The 17,409-nt window shown below is 49.3% G+C and overlaps 1 protein-coding gene across 1 annotated transcript in view; it reads right to left on the reverse strand.

Moving 5' to 3' along the window:
• The window catches only part of CLMP (CXADR like membrane protein), a 94,463-nt gene extending 79,747 nt beyond the window's left edge, over positions 1-14,716 (reverse strand). Inside the window, exon 1 of the mRNA XM_058289330.2 lies at positions 14,377-14,716. Within this exon, the coding sequence (XP_058145313.1) occupies positions 14,377-14,401 (25 nt within the window). The 5' untranslated portion in view covers positions 14,402-14,716. The remainder of the gene's footprint in view (positions 1-14,376) is intronic.
• Between the last annotated feature and the right edge of the window lie 2,693 nt (positions 14,717-17,409).

Below are 17,409 nucleotides of genomic sequence, written 5' to 3' on the forward strand. Positions count from 1 at the left end.
TGGTGACGCTGGGCCCCAGCCCCGCGCACGGCGCCCAGCACGCAGCGGCTGCTGCCTCGGTGACAGCCGTAGCCCCTTGTAAGATCTACCCACAACTCAGTCCTCTGAGATTCCAGGAAAACAATGTACACAGGAGAAGTCATGGTTCCAAAACCAACCCAGGTCAGAAATAGCTCCCTCGAGTACGAGAAGAGTGGCAGATTGATTGCTTGGGGTTGGGGTGGGCCTAAGGTCGCGGCAGAATTGGCTTTGTCTGAAGCAGGTTGCAATGAATGGATGAACACTGGCCATCAGGCTCGCCTGCCACTCCCTCCTGGTGGCTGCCCTTATCTCAGAGACCCCTACTGGGCGAGAGACTGGGAAGAGAGTGAAAGCTCACCAGGCAGGTTAGGTTTCTTCACGTTCCAGGGTGCTCTGCAACCCCAGAAATACAAGTGGCTTCTCCTGCCTTGCTTGGTGCCCGTTATTTTAATGTCTCACAGTCAGTCTTTTTGGGGCAAAAAGATTAAAAGATGACACGCTGCACCCATTTAAAAGACTGGAACACCTGCTTTGAGATACGTTAAGGCCTTGAGGAGTTGTTAAAGCATTGGGAGTCTCTTCAACAAAAGGTGCTGGATATCCACTTGGAAAAAAAATGAAGTTGGGTCCCTATCTCACACTATATACAAAAATTAACTCTAAATGGATCCAGAACCTAAACATAAGAGCTGAAACCATAAACACCTAGAGGATAACACAGGGAGAGACCTTATAACCTTGGATTTGGTTGAGATTTTGAAGCTATGATACTGAGAACAGAAGCAACAAAAGAAAAATAATAAATTGAACATCAAAATTAAAAACTTTCGTACATCACAGCAGATACTATCAAGAAAGTGAAAAGACAACATACAAAACTATTGGATAAGTACTTAATATCTAGAATACATAAAGAACTGCCACAACTCAGTAAGATAAATAACCCAATTTAAACATGGACAAAGGACTTAAATAGGCATTTCTCTAAAGAAGACATACAAATGGCCAATAAGCGAAGTAACATTGGTCATCAGGGAAATGCAATTCAAAACCATAAAATACCACTTCACACCCACCAGGGTGGCTATTGTTTAAAAAACAGAAGACAGTAAATGTTGGTGAGGATGTGGAGAAATGAGAACCCTTGTGCATTGCTGGTAGGAATGTCAAATGATGGTCACTGTAGAGACCAGTTATGAAGCTCCTCAGGAAAGTTAAAAATACAATTAGCATATGAATTGGCAATTCCACTTCTGGGTATATACCCAAAAGAATTGGAAGCAGGGACTTGAATTGATATTTGTACACCAATGTTTATAGCATCATTGTTCACAATAGCCAAAAGATATAAAAAGCAACCTCAGTGTTCATTGATAGATAAGCAAATAAAATATCGTATATACATACAATGGAATATTATGCAGTTGTAAAATGGGAATGAAGTTCTGATGTATGCAACAACGTGGATGAAGCTATGAGACATTATGTTGAGTGAAATAAGCCAGAAACAAGAAGACAAATATTGTATGATCTTGCTTATAGGAAATACCTGGATTAAGCAAATTTCCTCATGAAAGATTATAAATTATGGGGGGAAAGGGAGTTATTGCTTAATGGGTGCAGAGTTTCTGATTAAGATGATAGAAAAGTTGGGGTAATGGATGGTGGTGACGGTAGGACAATACTGTGAATGTAAATTACTACTGAATTGTATATTTGACAGTGGTCTAAATGGGAAATTTTTGAGTCGTGTATGTATGCTACTACAATAAAAAGTTAAACAAACAAAAACATATGGAAGTTGGCCAAGTACCTCCTCACCTGCAGCTCAGATTAGATTACTTCTGTTTATATCCCAAGTGAGATAACACCAAGGGGAAGGAGAAGCTGGCTCGTGGGTGTTAGCTTGCAAACTGTGGTTAATTCGCCATCAGCTACTGACAGCCCCAGCATCTCTTGGGTCAAAGGGTGTAGGCCAATATGTCTGGGAAGGCTCAAAGCCTTTAAAATAGCATCATCATTTCAAGGTAGACAGAAAATCTTAACCATAATTAATGGTGATGCTTCTTTCTTCCTCATTCTATAAATCTTGCAATTTAATGGACAGCACCTGAGGTTTCAGCAAGGCTTTTCCCAGGTCAGAAAATTCAGGGACACCTCCTCCGTTGCTCCCACTGCTGTCAAATGAGCCTTGAGGCCTGCTCTGGAGACCTCAGGTACTTTTCCATTCCCTGAAATTCTTGTTAAAATGCAGATTCTGATTCAATAGGTCTAACCAGCTCCCAGGTGATACCACTGCTACTGGTCTGAGTAACAAGTTACTGTACTACTTGGGTGAACAATGGTCCTAATTTTAGCACCGGAAGTCCCGTGTTCCACATTCTACGAAACTCCTCAGTCCCAGGCGCATCAGGACAGGTGGTCACCATACATTTTATTACCATCTTGAGCCTTGTCAGAGTAGAGAGCAGCCATCTCTGGCAACTGTCATTTCAAAGGACACTCCTTCAAGGCCATGCAGAGCTGTGGTGGAGATGAGAACCCAGAAGAGGGAACCTGAGCAGAGAGCCCTGTTGGGTACTGCAGGTATGAATGCTGCTACCACTGGTAAAGGGGGCTCATGGTGGCGGTGGGGTCATGGGGTGGAATGATTAATGACTTAGGGAACCAGAAGACTTGTTGTCATGAGGATCAAATGAGATAGCATATATGTAAGCACTAAGCCTGGAGATAACAACTTTTAAATCCTGCAAATACTTTCTCTAATCCTTGGCTGACTTGTGTTTCTTCTGTTCTCCCTGCCTCAGCCATTTTCTGGTAGACTTGGAAATGAGAATGGTGAATGCTCCAAGGCAGAAAAGAAAAAGGAAAGAAGAAAAAGGACCAAATAAATATCCATGTGCCAGGCAAGGAGACTCTGGCTGAGCTAAGTGCCCGGTTTGCCCATCATGGCTTTGCTCATCCACCCCCAAAGGACCTGGAGGGGATGGGGAGGGGTCAGTCAACACTGCTGGAATGGCCTTGTCCACTAATCAGGCTCAGGATGACTCCAAGAGATGCCACAGGCCAAGAAATTTCTTAGCGGGAAGTGGACTTGGCCCAATGGATAGGGTGTCTGCCTACCACATGGGAGGTCCGCAGTTCAAACTCCGGGCCTCCTTGACCTGCGTGGAGTTGGCCCATGCACAGTGCTGATGCGCGCAAGGAGTGCCATGCCATGCAGGGGTGTCCCCATGTAGGGGAGTACCACACGCAAGGAGTGTGCCCCGTAGGGAGAGCCGCCCAGCGCGAAAGAAAGTGCAGCCTGCCCAGGAATGGCGCCGCCCACATGGAGAGCTGACACAACAAGATGACGCAACAAAAAGAAACACAGATTCCTGGCTGCTGACAACAACAGAAGCGGACAAAGAAGACACAGCAAATAGACAAAGAGAACAGACAACCAGGGCGGGGGGTGGGAGAGGAGAGGAAAAAAAAAAAGAAACAGATTCCTGGTGCTGCTGATAAGCATAGAAGCTGTCACAGAAGAAAACAGTGAAAGGACACAGAGAGCAGATAACTGGCAGGGGGAGTGGGGGAATGATAAAAAAAAATCTTTAAAAAAAAAGAAACTTCTTAAGGAGGAAACTATCACCGAAGCCTGAAAGGGTTAACCTGCTTCAAGCTCTAGCTGCCAGAGCTTTAGCAGAGATTTTAAAGACAGTGAGGCCACCTCCCACCCACAGTTCTACCTGCCACGCAGCTCCATCCATTCCCTTATCATGACTTAGTGTCACTTCTTCTCTGGGAAGTCTTATGTGCACTTGGCCTCCTATGTGGTATGATTTTGAGACATGCTAGAAAGGCCCATCTGCTCCCAAGTATTTCCACCATCTTCTGTTCAGCACCTGAATGGAAGAGGAAATGACCATTTCCTCTTTCGGGTCTTTCTGAAGAGAAAGGATTCCCCATTAAAATCATATACCCTAGGGAGAGGTAATGGTTTTCATAATCTTACACCTTACATCCATTTATTTGTTCATTCATAAGTTTGTTGTTTGATGACTCATTCATTCATTTTCCAAGTATCTAACATGTGCCAGCCACGGCGTGCAGTGACAGACGGCATGCTATTGTTCCCTGCCAGTCAAATGGAAAAGACTGAGAATCCCAGGCTATAACATGATGTGACATAAGCTGTGTTACAGGTATGAACAAAGGGCTAGAGGAGGACAGAAGGGGGAGCAAGGCTTCCCAGATGAGGGGCTATCAGAGGCTGGGGTCTTGAAAGAGGGGCAGGAGCTGGTCAAGGGAGAAGTGTGGATGGAGCCAAGGGAAATGTAAGATCAAGGTCAACGAGTTGGAGATGCTAAAGAGCAAGATGTGAGGTCTTAGGGCAGACTGGGCACCCTCATTAGCTTAGCGCCAATTGAGAGCAAAGCCCTTGGGGAGTGGGTAGACCCTTTGTGGAGGTTGGGGGAAGGGGGGGTGTAAGAATCTGGAGAGGTGGGAGAGGGGAACAGAAGGGACAAGAGGCAACATTTTTTGAAAGATGAGCTTTACTGAATTCACACGTGTCCCCCTCTTTCTCTCTCTCACCAAGTGCCAGATCTGGGAGCAGGTCAAATTGAACCCAGAGAGAGAGAGCAAGGGGAAGGTCAAGCTAAGGTAGCAGTCACACGAGGGTTGATCACCTGGAGTCCTCAGGGCTTGGGAAACTGCAGGGTGCTGGGAACAGGGCATGAAAGGCAACAGAGCAGAGAAGGTGGCTGCGGAGAAGCAGCCTCATTTCCAGGCTCCCATCCGTTGAGGGAGGAGAAGAGGAACAGGTCAGAAGCCTGCTGCAGCCCGCCACTGGCCAGGGCGCAGTGGGGAATGGACCTTCTCCAGAGTTCAGCAGATGGAGACAGGGTCTCGGCCTCCACTGGAAGCGGCGATGCTGCCTTCCCAGCCCAAGAATTCACTCTGAGGGGATTCTAGGTTCTCCGAAATCTGGGACGCCCTCTTTAATGGGGGAGGAAAAAAAAATAACACTCTTCACTGTTCAGGTCAGTGGGAAAAAAACAGACAGTTCTCTTCTCACCTTGAGGTTTTCCTTTCCTCCCAAATTTAAAAAGGAAGTAGAGTTCGACACACATTGAATTTGGGTGTTAGACTCACTGGTATCAATTCTGGCCGGGACAAATGACTGCCTGAAGAGTGGAAAATGTCAGAATGTGTGCCTCTTGGTTAGACTAAGCCCTCAGAGACCCAGGTAGGTCTCGGTCCCCAAGGGGCCCCCGTCCACCTGTGAGTCACTGCTGCATACATCAGTGGCACTGCTGCCCATTCTGGCCTCCCCTGGATCACGGCTGAAGTGCATCTTGGCTCACATCTTCCCTTTTGCCATAGTCAAGCTGAACAGCCAAGGACAGTCCTTGGAAAGTCTCACATTCCTGACCCATAAACTAGGGATAATAATCCCGGCCTCACGGGTGGTTCTGAGGATACAAGAACTTACTTGTATGAAAGTCCTTGAGTACCTAAGAGGTACTCAATAAAACATCACTTGATGCTGCAGGCAGAACTAGCCAACCAGTGACATGCCCAGGCTGCAAGCTGGCTCAGGCATTTGGAGCATGGAGTGGGGAGGACAGAGCCTGGGAAAAGAAGGCTTACGTGCCCAGGGCTAAATAGCTGAGAGATTAATCTCCCAGAGCAGGTGCAGGCAGTTGGGGCACAGATGGGGTCTATGAGACTCTCCAAGAGCCATCTGGAAAATAGACTGAAGGACAGAATCGCAACCCTGAAGGCCGGTCCTGATGCCCTGGTGCCAGCTGATTTCAAGCTGACTCTCCAAATATCCATGGGCGGACCCTCTCCCACCTGGGACAGACACAATAATAATGACAGCCAGTTATTAACTATTTATCATGTACCAAGTAGAGCAGTAAAATTCTCCTTATGCATTACCTCATTTAAATTGCACAACAAGGGAAGCAGGTGTAGCTCAGTGGTTGAGCACCCACTTCCCAAGTATGCAGTCCCGGGTTCAATCCCAGGTTATCGCCTAAAAAAAAAAAATGTACAAAAATTCCAAGGGAATTGTTATTCATCCCCATGACAGATAAGAAAATAAAGGTTAGGGAGATGAAGTAACTTGCCCAAAGTCACATGAAGATTAAGTGGTCTGAGCCAGGCTTCTAGCCTGAGGACCCCAGAGGCCAGGCTTTTTCAGGGGTTGCCACACAGCTGGTCCACAGGAGGCCTTAAGCGCCTTCTCCCACTCTTCCCTTGAAGAGTGATTGGAAATAATTCAAACTGTCACTGGGAGTAATGAGAAGTGACAGAGACTGGGTTAGAAGTCCCCTTGCCCCAAGTCCAAACGATGCCCACAGACCCAAGCCTAAATTTAAACAGTGAAGTCACAAAGCAGTTTCCCTCTCAGGGATTTGCTTTTGCTTGTTCCTTTTTTTCCCCCTATGAAAAGAAGTAATATGTCAGGGGCTGAATCTCCGTTCAATACAATGGATTTCTTCTAGAACAGAAAATTCCTTCTTGGCTCGATCCTACTGGCTTTCTATGTAAAGGAGGATGATTAAAACCTTGGGGGAACAGACCACTATTCTTAACCAAGAGATCCAAACTCACTGATATATTTGATTTTTAACATCGCACAAGGGATGAGGAAATAGAGGTAGCTGTGTGGTTGGCATGTTCTGATGAAGAATGAGGCCATAACTTTCAAGAGGCAAGGACATCCGGAGACTCAATCCTTCCATGAAGCATTGGGATGAACGCCAAGAACACGCGCGGCTTAATCAATCTCGGGGATGATTTAGCACCAGCCTAACTGGTGTTCAAGTGCTGGGAGGAACTAGGGGACTATCAGACGCAGTCCCTGAAGTCCTCCGTGAGAAGGCGTGCCCTAATGCCCAAGGCAGCCCCTCATTTGGTTGCTTCCTCCCTGGGACTCCCAGAAACCTTGGTACTTTCCTCGATCTCTCCTATATCCGTAATTCCTAGTTTATGAGTATGTCCCCGCTGCTGGGCTGGGAGTTTTTCCTTGGTAGGGACTGTGCCTTTTTAATGATCAGAGCCTCAGAAGGAGCTCAGTAATTTTTGCGTGAGGGTCCACGAGTGAGTAAAGTATGAAATGTGGTAGTATGGATGTGGGTGCTCAAGAAAATCCTAAAAGGGAGATCAGTGAGCTGCTGCCGCCCGGCAGGAAAGCAGAGGAGCTCCGGGAAGCTGCTCTGTAAACACCAGGCGGTTAGCGGTCCTGGGCTCAGCTTTCTCATCCTCGCTCATTTCTGTGTCTCTGACTTTGTCCTCTTCTTCCTCTTTCTCCTCATCCTTCTCCTCTGTCACCTTTTGTGACCCGAACTCCCCACATCCCCTCCCTTCAGAAAGCCTGCAGTGTTGCAGACCCACTGAAGGGCTGTCCTCCGACTAGCTGCCCCTTCTCTCTTCTCAGTAGGGGTATAAAGGAAACCGCTTTCTCCTGGAACAAAGCAGCGTTCAGTCTTATCGCCACCAGACTTTGGCTGGGGCGACACTCACCCAGTGGTTCGACTGACTGCTGCCAACGAAATAAAGGTTTTTTTATTTCAGCAGTCTTCTCCATTTGGGTCTGTAGGGTGCCAACGGAAATAAACATTTCTTTTTCCAGAACCCAGACAGTTAAGCTCAGATAACCAGAATTTTGTGCATGTGAACGGTCTGCATTCTTTTTTTGGACAAGTCAGTCAGAAACGCTGGAAACAGGAACTTAACTTGAAAAAGCCCCACGCAGAGCGGGTTGTGTCCAATCCACACACTTTCACGGCTTACAGACTAGGCGCCATGAGCTAAGGAGGGGTGCTCCTGAGCCTCTCCCCAAAAGAGGCCAAATTTCCCACAACACACGCCTTGGGCAGTAGCAGAGCCTTCTGATTAATTAGAAGGACCTGGAGATCCAGGCACAATAGATGTGGTAACTCTGGGTTATAAGCAATAGTCATTAACCCAAACAAACCATTTCTTAACCATTTGTAAATGGAGTGGGGGGAGGGGCTCGGTGACAAAGCTCCTAACAGAATTTTCCACTCTGGGTTTCATCCTGCTTCTGCCTGACCCCCTTCTTCTTGGCCAAACAAAGCCCCGGATTTCAGAATAACTATTCTGTGCCACCCAGTAAATGGAGTACAATTTAAAGTCCTGGGTTGAGTCCTGGCTCAGCCGTTTACTAACAGGATAATCTGGAGAAGTTCACCTTACTTTCCTGAGCCTCGGTTTATTTCTCTGTAAAATGGAGTAATAATGACCTTTATTCTCAAAGAGTGGTTTAAGGATGAGACAAGGTATGTTGATGTAGTTTGTAAACAATTAAACTCCGTACAAATGTTAGCAATTAACCATCTGTCACACTAGTTCTACCCATAGAAATTCCCTCTCCGGGTAACCAAGGTCAAGTTAGTACTACAAGTGGTATAATAATACACAGTTCTCATTTCAAGACCCAACGACAGGGAAGCAGATTTGGCTCACCTGATAGAGCATCTGCCTACCATATAGGAGGTCCAGGGTTCAAACCCAGGACCTCCTGACCCGTGTGGTGAGCTGGCCCACGCGCAGTGCTGATGCAAGCATGGAGTGCCCTGCCACGCAGGGGTGTTCCCTGCGTAGGGGAGCCCCACGCACAAGGAGTGCACACTGCAAGGAGAGCCGCCCAATGGGAAAAAAACTCAGCCTGCCCAGGAGTGGCACCACACACAAGGAGAGCTGACACAGCAAGATGACACAACAAAAGGAGACACAGATTCCCGTGCCACTGACAATAATGCAAGCAGACACAGAAGACCACACAGCGAATGGACACAAAGAGCAGACACTGGGGAGCAGGGGAGAGGAAGGGGAAAGAAATAAATAAAAAATAAATCTTTGAAAAAAAGCAAAAAACAAAACAACAACAACAAAAAACCCAACCACAAGTTCAAGTCCATATAAATGCAAACTACAAGGGAATCACTAAGCTGAACACTTAATGTGTGCATGCAAATGATGCCTTACTTTTTAAAAAACGGAAGACAAAACATAATGTTTGCAAACAGTTCCACACAACAGACCCTTTACACTGAAGTTTATCCTGGGTGTCCCAGTCTTGGGTTGTTTTGGGGGCAACTCCGCTTAGGATGGGGTCTTTGGGATGGGTATTCCAGGCACTCAGCATCCTGGGCAGGGACCTGGACCTGCTCCCGGCCTAGCCGTGCCACAGTGCAGTTCCAGGGGGGAGGGTACAGCTGCCCTCTTCACGCTGTTAGAGAACCCCCCTGGGGTCCCCTATAATCGTGTGCTGCCAAATGTCATGAAGAAACCAGAGAAGCATGGTGACCCTCACGTGTTTGGGGTCACAATCACTTCTGCACCAGCAGGCGAATTCTCAGAATTAAAAAAATCAGAGACCGTCAGTGGTGGAGGGGAACTAAGACATAACCTGAATCTAATATCCTCATTTTACAGGGAGTGGTATGCCTTGCCCAGGATAATCCAGCAAAACCATGAGGAAGCTAGCACTCTTGAGTTCCAGTGCTGTTGCTTGTAGACACACACCCACATCTGTGGGATTTGGGGTATAATTCCTTTTTTTTCTGAATAAGCCAGGCATCATAGCCGGCACTGCTGACATTTCCAGGGTTTCCAGTTTGGATGGCTAATTCGAAATGTTACGACATCTGCCCTATTTTTCAGGCAATTTCTCAACATAAAAACCAATGCCAATTATTCAGCATTTAGCTCATTTAACTGAAGCATCTGAAGAGCAACTGTGATCTTGGAGCTAAACCACATGAGCTGAAAAGGAGGGAGAGACATTTTTCTATTTCAGGAATGTGTGATAGGATAGATCAGGGAATTAAGCTTTTCAGTCTTGGCCCTTCTACTAAACTAGCTATGTAAACTTAATTTCTCTGAACTTCGGTTTCTTCTTCATGATAAAAGAAGGGCTGGGTTTAGACCCAGGCTTAAGCTGGGGTTCCAAGAAAAGGTATCAGGAGATCAAAGAATCCCTAGAAATTGCAGACGAAAGTTAATGTACATGTGTCTTTTCCTAGGAAGTGGATTCAGGGTGTTCAGTAGGATCTAGTTGGGCTCAAATTTTAAGCACCACTGATTTCTAAGCTTTCCTCCAGTTCTGACTACCTTTGACTCTACCTTTTAAGAATGTCTGTCTAGTTCATCATCATCAGGTACACTCATGAAATACACACATAGGTACACTGCCGAGCTGAGCACAAGACAAAGAGGAGAAAGGTCTGAACATACTGGGAGTCTAGCATTAGGAATACCGTTGTCACTGATGTGGGAAGATGAGGGAAGCACACAGAATCCTCCTAGACCCGTCATCGTATTACAGACCGATGCATTACACATTTAAGCTTTCATCAAACTCATTTTCTGGGCAGCCAAGCTCCTTTCATATCCTGGCAGAGGTGTCAAAGAAGACTTTTGCTCATGTGGATTAAACAAAGTAAGTCTGTATAACAAATACATTATCTGGTCGTTGTCCACATAAATGTTCTATGTACAATTAAAAAAATAGGACTGGTCCTATTTTTATTCATGGAAAAGCAAGCACAGAAATGAGCTGAACTAAAACTGGGCTTTTCACAATTTTGTTGACCTACAGTCAAAGAGTAATAATCCTCCAAACCTTTCCCTTCTTTAAATGCTCCATGTTTCAAAAATCCAGTTCTATTAACAAATAGCTCACAAGTTTTCAGTTTAGGCAAGATCCGGAAAGTGAGTTACAGATGAATAAGACATCTTTGATTTCATGGAACTTCCACTCTAATGGGGGAAATTAGATAAGCATTTAGATGACCACAATACAAAGTAGCATAAGAGGAGAGCTTTGGGATTCAAAGGAAGAAAAGCAAGAGAATATTCTGTTGCAAAATCATGTATGGGTCTCTGGAGTCTGAAGCATTTGAGATGAGACTTGCAGAAAGAACAAGATTTTGGTCTGCTGGGGTAGAGAGTGGGAGAGCATTTTTGGTGGAGGTATTATCATAAACAAAAGGATAGAACCAAAAACATGGCACATGTTGAGGGAACAGGAAGTAATCCAGGTTCTCTGCAAAGTTGGTTGCAGAGACAGGCGGGAGTGGGTGGGGGATGGCGATGTGAACACTATTGTGTAAAATCTTTACTATCAGAATGAAGCGTTTGTACTTACTATTATAAGCAATGGGACTCCTGAAGGTTTTGTGGAAGAAAGATCATAGAGTTACAGAAATGTTGAATTCAAGCCCTCATTTTACATAAAGGGAGCCAGAACTAGAACCCAGAGAGCTTGCCAGATTCCCAAGTCCAAGTTCTTTGCATTACACCAGCTGCCTCTCCAGGTTATGCTGGCAGCAGTGCAGAGGATGGAGGGGAGTCTACAGGCAGGGGGCCAGCGTGGCAGCTGTAAGGAAAGTTCAGGAGAAAAGGATGAGAACCTGGACAGCAGGGGAGGGGGGCGGGTAAGCCAGGGGCAGAGGATGTCCAGGGCGTCTCCCTCTCCCTCCTCCATGGGGCTCCCAGCACAACTTGTTCATTTCCATCAGGGTTGGGGGCATTCGGCTGCACTCACTGGCCAGCCCAGAAAGCAAGGAGTCAACTGGACAACACTAGTTCAAACGATGAACTCTCAGCCCACCTGTGCATTCTCTAGAAAAAAACGAGACCAGAAAACCCAGCCAGCTATGACCAGAAGCAGCCCCGGAACTGTCCCTTTAGGGGTCCTACAGATGGTTTTAGGATTTGGGCAACTCTGAGGGTTTTCATTCTGTCTTTGCTAACACATGCGCAGGCATACCCTGGCTCAAATCCACTTTATAAATAAGGGCTAAATACATCAAAGCCCCCAGTGCTGCTTCCCTGAGGAATGCGGAAAGAGACAGGAATGTCAGTGATATGGGATTCCTGAGCGTGGCTCCTCTTGCATGCCTGTCTCACGTCAGGGCCCCTATCTTGTCCCTTGTCCTGACTATCCAGTTCATGTCCCCTGTGACTTCTTACTTGAACAGTTTAATCAGCTCAGCGCTGGGATGTCATCAGCCTGAGTATGTCTGCCAAAGGCACAGGTGTGTCAAGCACCTAAGTGTAGGTGTGAATGATGAAAATCCAATGTGCAGAATTCTAAGTCGGTAGTCCTCTTTTTCTTTCCTGCATGACCTTCGGTTTGTAACCATTTTTTTAAGACAGAGCCAAGAAAGAAATCATGGGCAGTAGCTTCTACAATAAAGGCTGAGTATCAACCCAACAGATTCTTTAATGATCACACATATTAGGTACTCCATAAAGAAAAGCCAACGGAATCAATGGCATCTTCTGATCTTGATCAGCTCCTCCTTTCTCATGAACTAAAAGGATGGCCTTCACCAGAGTTCAGGGACTGGCATGCCAGCTGATATCAGCTAACTGCGTGGCCAAAGCCACTTTTCACTTTCCACAGTAAACTGTGGCCAACTCCGAGCTGGACTACAGCAGGTGCTCCAAACCTGTTAGTTTTGTTTCCTTTCCCCAGCCCTACCTACACGTGGAAACCTCATGCTCAGTGGAGATGGCTGAACATAACGGTATGAGTCCTCTAGGCAAAAGTGGCTGCACAACACAGAGATTTAGCAAGTGCTTGCCTGGCCTGCCAGAGGCAGATGGCCTCTGTTCAAATCCTACCTTGGCTGATTATGAGCAAGTTCTCTGACCTCTCTACACTTTGATTTCTTCATCTTTAATATGGGGATAATAAAATAGGGTGGCTGTGAAGAACAAATGAGTTAACCAGATAGTACACATGAAGTGCTCAGCATAAGCACTTGGTCAATGTTAGCTGTTTTAATAAGGTGGCTCTGAAGTTTGATTCTGCCAAACATCTAGCTTGGTGGTCGAGGCCAGTAAAACAGAGAAGGTGCCACCCAGATATGTCCCATGGGCACAGGAGCAGAATTGAAATGTGTGGTCACTAAGAGCTTAGAAAAGAGCAGTAGTTTAGGCTAGTCTACCTCTTATTCTTCCACCTGGGTGGGCGAGGCGGGTGGGTGGCTTTGTAAGGTTTCAATCTAAGGAGACATTGACCTCTAGCCATCTATTTCAGGGTGACCTTTGGGTGCCTCTTCACTTGTTTGTGCTTCTTCCAGACAGCAGGTCTCTAAATACTCTTGTTTCAGGCTTGCAGGGCTAGATGGGACTGAGAAACCTCTAGTTTCCTTGCTTTAGAGTAAAGGACTGAAGCCCTGGTGGTAAGTTGTTCAAAGTCACCCAGCTAGTCAGGTCAAAACCCGGGCTAGTTCTCAGATGTCCTGAAGTCCAGAGCAGCGCTCGCTCCACCACGCCTGCCCAGCTCTGGTGTCCTTAGCTCTGGCTCACTTTGGGGCCTGCCTTCAGGCCGACTCCCAGCTGCCCTGGCGCATCAGTGACTTTTCTCCAGCCCCCCCCATATCCCTGCCCCTGGCACCTCAGGATCAGGCTCCCTCCTCCTGGTTCCTCCACACACCTCCCTTGCAAACCTGCCTGCTTCCAGCCCTCCAGCCCGGGAGGGTCAGCCTGGGCCTCAGGAGACTTGCCGGGAGGTACCAGAAGGGAGGCTCAGAGGGCTGGGCTCCTCATAGGATAGCCTGTGCGTGAGAAAAGGATTCTTGATCCACTTCTCTGTCCTCATCATTTTTTTTTTCTGTCTTCCTCACTGTCTTTGCTCCATCTTCCACCCGGCCTTGCTCTTCTGCTTCATATTCCCCTTCTCCCATTTTCTCTCTCTTTCCCAGCCCTTTCCCCTCTCCCCCCTTTTCCACCCTTCCCAGTGCCGTTTTCAGGGTGTTGCCACTTTCCGGGCTCTCCTTGGCCTCTGCCCTTTTTTCCTCTCTCTAGTCCCTCTCCAGCCCTGTCTCCTTCCCCATTCCCTTCCTCTCACCCTCCGACACATCTGTTAGTAATCTGAGTCCTCTGAGGCCTGCTTGAAACAAAAAAGCTCCCCCCACCCTCAGGAACCTGGCACGAAAATTCCTGGATAAACCTTCCCTCCCTCCCCCAATTCTCCAGTTTCCCCAGATCTTCCAGAAACGAAACACCACCCTAAAACAGACCCTGCACCCCAAACGGTTCACGGCCGAACTCAATCAGGAGCCCCCACCCCCAGCCCGCCCCTTCCTCGGCAGCCTGCTCAAGGGCCCAGATGTTGGAGACATTTTCCAGGGCCGCAGGAGCGGCCCTCCGCTGCCCAGATGTGCTCCTCTGTGGCCGGGAGGCAGGGACAGAGGACTCCGGCTCACGCCAGGGGACGCGGGGACAGCGGTTCCGAATCAGCGAGTGTCACCGTCCGGAGAGTGGACTGCGTTTGCCCGGCGCCCTCCAAACTCCCGCCCTCGCCGAGGCACTCACCTAGCAAGAGGAGGAAGAGGGACATCCCGATTCCCGGACGCGGGCACTTCCCGGCTCAGCGGCTCCGCGGCTGCGGGGCGGCCCGGGCGCAGCAGACCCACCCTCGGCGAGCTGGGCGCGGTGCCTTGGGGCGCGCGCGGGGTGGCTGCAGCCATGTGCCGGCGCGGGAGCCGGCCCCGCGCCCCTCGCCCCCGATGCCCCGCACCCCGCGCTCCTGCGCCGCGCAGCGCCGAGGGGCTCCCGCACCAGCTCGCACCCGGACGCGAGCGGGGCTCGGGGTCAGGGAGGACAAGGAGAGGCGGGAAGGCGCTCCTGCTTCGTGGAACACTTTTCCCTGTTTGGAAGAAAAAAAAGGAGTGAAGAAAGAGAGAGGGGGGAAAAAAAATAGAGTGCGCTGGAACCACATGGTTGCCTCCCACCGGCAGCCCCTCCCTCGCGCCCTCCCTCCTCCTCCCGGCGGCGTTGGGGTGAGCAGCGGGGGCGAGCGCGCCAGCAGCCAGGCGGCCCGCAGGCAGGGCTGCCCTCGGGGCGGGGCGGCAGGGGCCCCCCGAGGCGGGGGAGGGGAGAATCGGGGACACTCGGTCGAGGGCCTGAGATGCGTGAGGCCTGGTCAGTTCCTCCCGGGCTCCGTCTCTCCGTCTCTCTGGCACCCCCTTTTTCTCTCGCTCACGCAACTCCCCGGGCTGGCATTTCTCTTGTCTCTCTCCTCCTCCTTCCCTCGCTCTCCATTTCTTTCCTATTTCCATTCTTCTTGCCTCCCCTGCGCCGTCTCTCTGCTGCCCCTTCTTTTCTCTGCCCTCTTCTCCCCTCTCCCCTCCCCATCTGGCTTGGTGCGGATGAAACCACCAGACTGACGGTCCAGACGGCGAAGCGTCGAAGTGGGCGAGCGGACAGCGGGTCTGGTTGTTCCCCTCCCGACTGAAGGGCCGGGTCTGGCGTCCCGCCGCGCGCCCGGCCTCGCGTTTGGCTGTCCCCGCGAGCCTCGCCTTTGCTCGTTCCCTTCCTGCTGTCCCGAGGCGCAGGAGCGCAGCGCAGCCGAGCCATCGGCCCAGCCCGGCGGGGACCCGAACGCGGACGGAACCGGGCCCCTGCGCAGCCTGGGTGCAAATCGCTGCGCACGTGGCGCCGGCGCAGACCTGCACCACCCCCTAAGGGATCGGGATTCCCTCCGTGCTGCGGCGGGCGCCCCGCGGGAGCCACGGGCCGGGCCAAGGAGGCCCGCAGGGGACTGGACGCGGGCGGCGAGACCGGCGGAGGGCGCGGCTCGGGGCCTGCCCTCCGGGACTTGCAGCTCTGCGGGGCCGGGCGGGGACCCGAGAAGGAGAGGGCAGGGAGGGCCGGGCTCAGGTCTCAACGGCCCTGAGCTCTCGCCCTGCGTGGGCCCCGGGGGCCCTCAGAAACCTGCGGGTGTCCCTGGAGTGGCGGGGGGGCCTTAACCTCGGTCCTACTGAGGCAGGAGGACGCTATCGCTCACCTTCCGCCTTATGGGTGCCCATAGCGGGAGCTTGGGGCGCAAGCTCTGAGTAGCCACGTAAAAGAGGTTAAACCCTGCAGGGTGGGCAGATTGCTGTGTCTTAGAACCCAGGGACTGTATAATAAATTCTAATTAGCTAATTCTTTCCAGTTGTAATGAAAGCCAGCCCCATTTTACAGATGCCCAAAGCAGAGGCGCAGAAAGCAGAAGCGTGGTTCGTCCTTTCCGCTTGGAGATCAGCTGCGGAGGTGCTCTAGTAGAATAGCCGTATTTACTCACACGCTCTCTAATTCAACAAGTATTAAGCAACTACTCTGCACTAGACGTTATTTTAGGTATTAAGGACCCCAAGTGAATAGAACTTGGTAACTGACATTTTAAAAAATGCATAACTAATATGTCATGGGTCATGGACACCGACTATGGATCAACACTCATTTTATGTTTAATATTTATCTGTTTTTTTAAAAATTCTGATTTCAATGCTAAGGGATAGGCATTTTAAAAAATTCCATTTTAAAGAAGGGGAAATATAGCCCACAGAGGTTATTTTCTCTGGGATGACAAAATATTAAAACCAGGTCTCTTGGACCCTGAAGAATATTTTCCATTCTATACTTCTTATCTACTAGAGCAAAAAGAAATATTCGCAACTACAATTCAGTATGTGTTGAAGAAAGTGTTAATTCTCCCTAAAGGCTGGGAAAGGTGGGAGGAGAACTTAATAGAGAAGGTGGTTTAGGGTTTTAAAATTCACCTTAAATTAAAAAAAAAAAGTCATAATTTCAGACTTACAGAAAAGTTGCAAAAATTGTACAAAGAATTCCTGGACACCCTTCACACAGATTCCCCAAATATTCTTTTTTTTAGGGGTGTATGAGGGCGCCATTGGCAGGCGGCCAGTGACTGTCCTCAGGGCCAGCAAGGGGACGTGACTGTTTACAGTGAGCCGGGCCGCTAGGCGCAGGGACCCGCACCCTGCAGTCCCCCTGAGGTCCCAGGAGGGCGTGTGCAAGCTGAACGCAGGTCCCAGGAGGGCGTGTGCAAGCTGAACGCAAGCTGAACGGACCTCCAAGGTCCGGCCAGCTGACTACAAAGCCTCCGCACAGCTCTCCACGAAAGACCCACACGGACCCCAGGACCGGCTAAGCGGTGATGCGATTCTGAAGGAGGTATCTGGATGTCCATCTAGAGAGACTGTGACAAAATTAGTGCTTCTTCAAGGTAAAACTGTGCGTTTCTAACACTGAACTCGGAAGCTTTGGGAAGGTAAATTCCTTTCTCTAGGGCAAAGGACTGCAGCTTCCATTGAGAACTACCGGCCACAAGACAGAGCACACAAGCCCTAAACACGTGAGCCCTAAACCTGTGTTCCCTGAACCCCCACCCCCACAACCCACATCTCACAGACCCACGTACCCCGAATCCACATTCTCCCGGGCCTCTGTTTCCCAAACCTGGTACTCCTGGAAATCTGGCATTGCCCTAGCCCACCGGGCTAACTCCGGGTGTGGGATGTGCAGAGGAGCCCAAGAAGCACAGGTTCAATTTTCTGGTCC

Source organism: Dasypus novemcinctus, chromosome 27 (genome assembly GCF_030445035.2).
Source record: "Dasypus novemcinctus isolate mDasNov1 chromosome 27, mDasNov1.1.hap2, whole genome shotgun sequence".
Classification (NCBI taxonomy): Eukaryota; Metazoa; Chordata; class Mammalia; order Cingulata; family Dasypodidae; genus Dasypus; species Dasypus novemcinctus.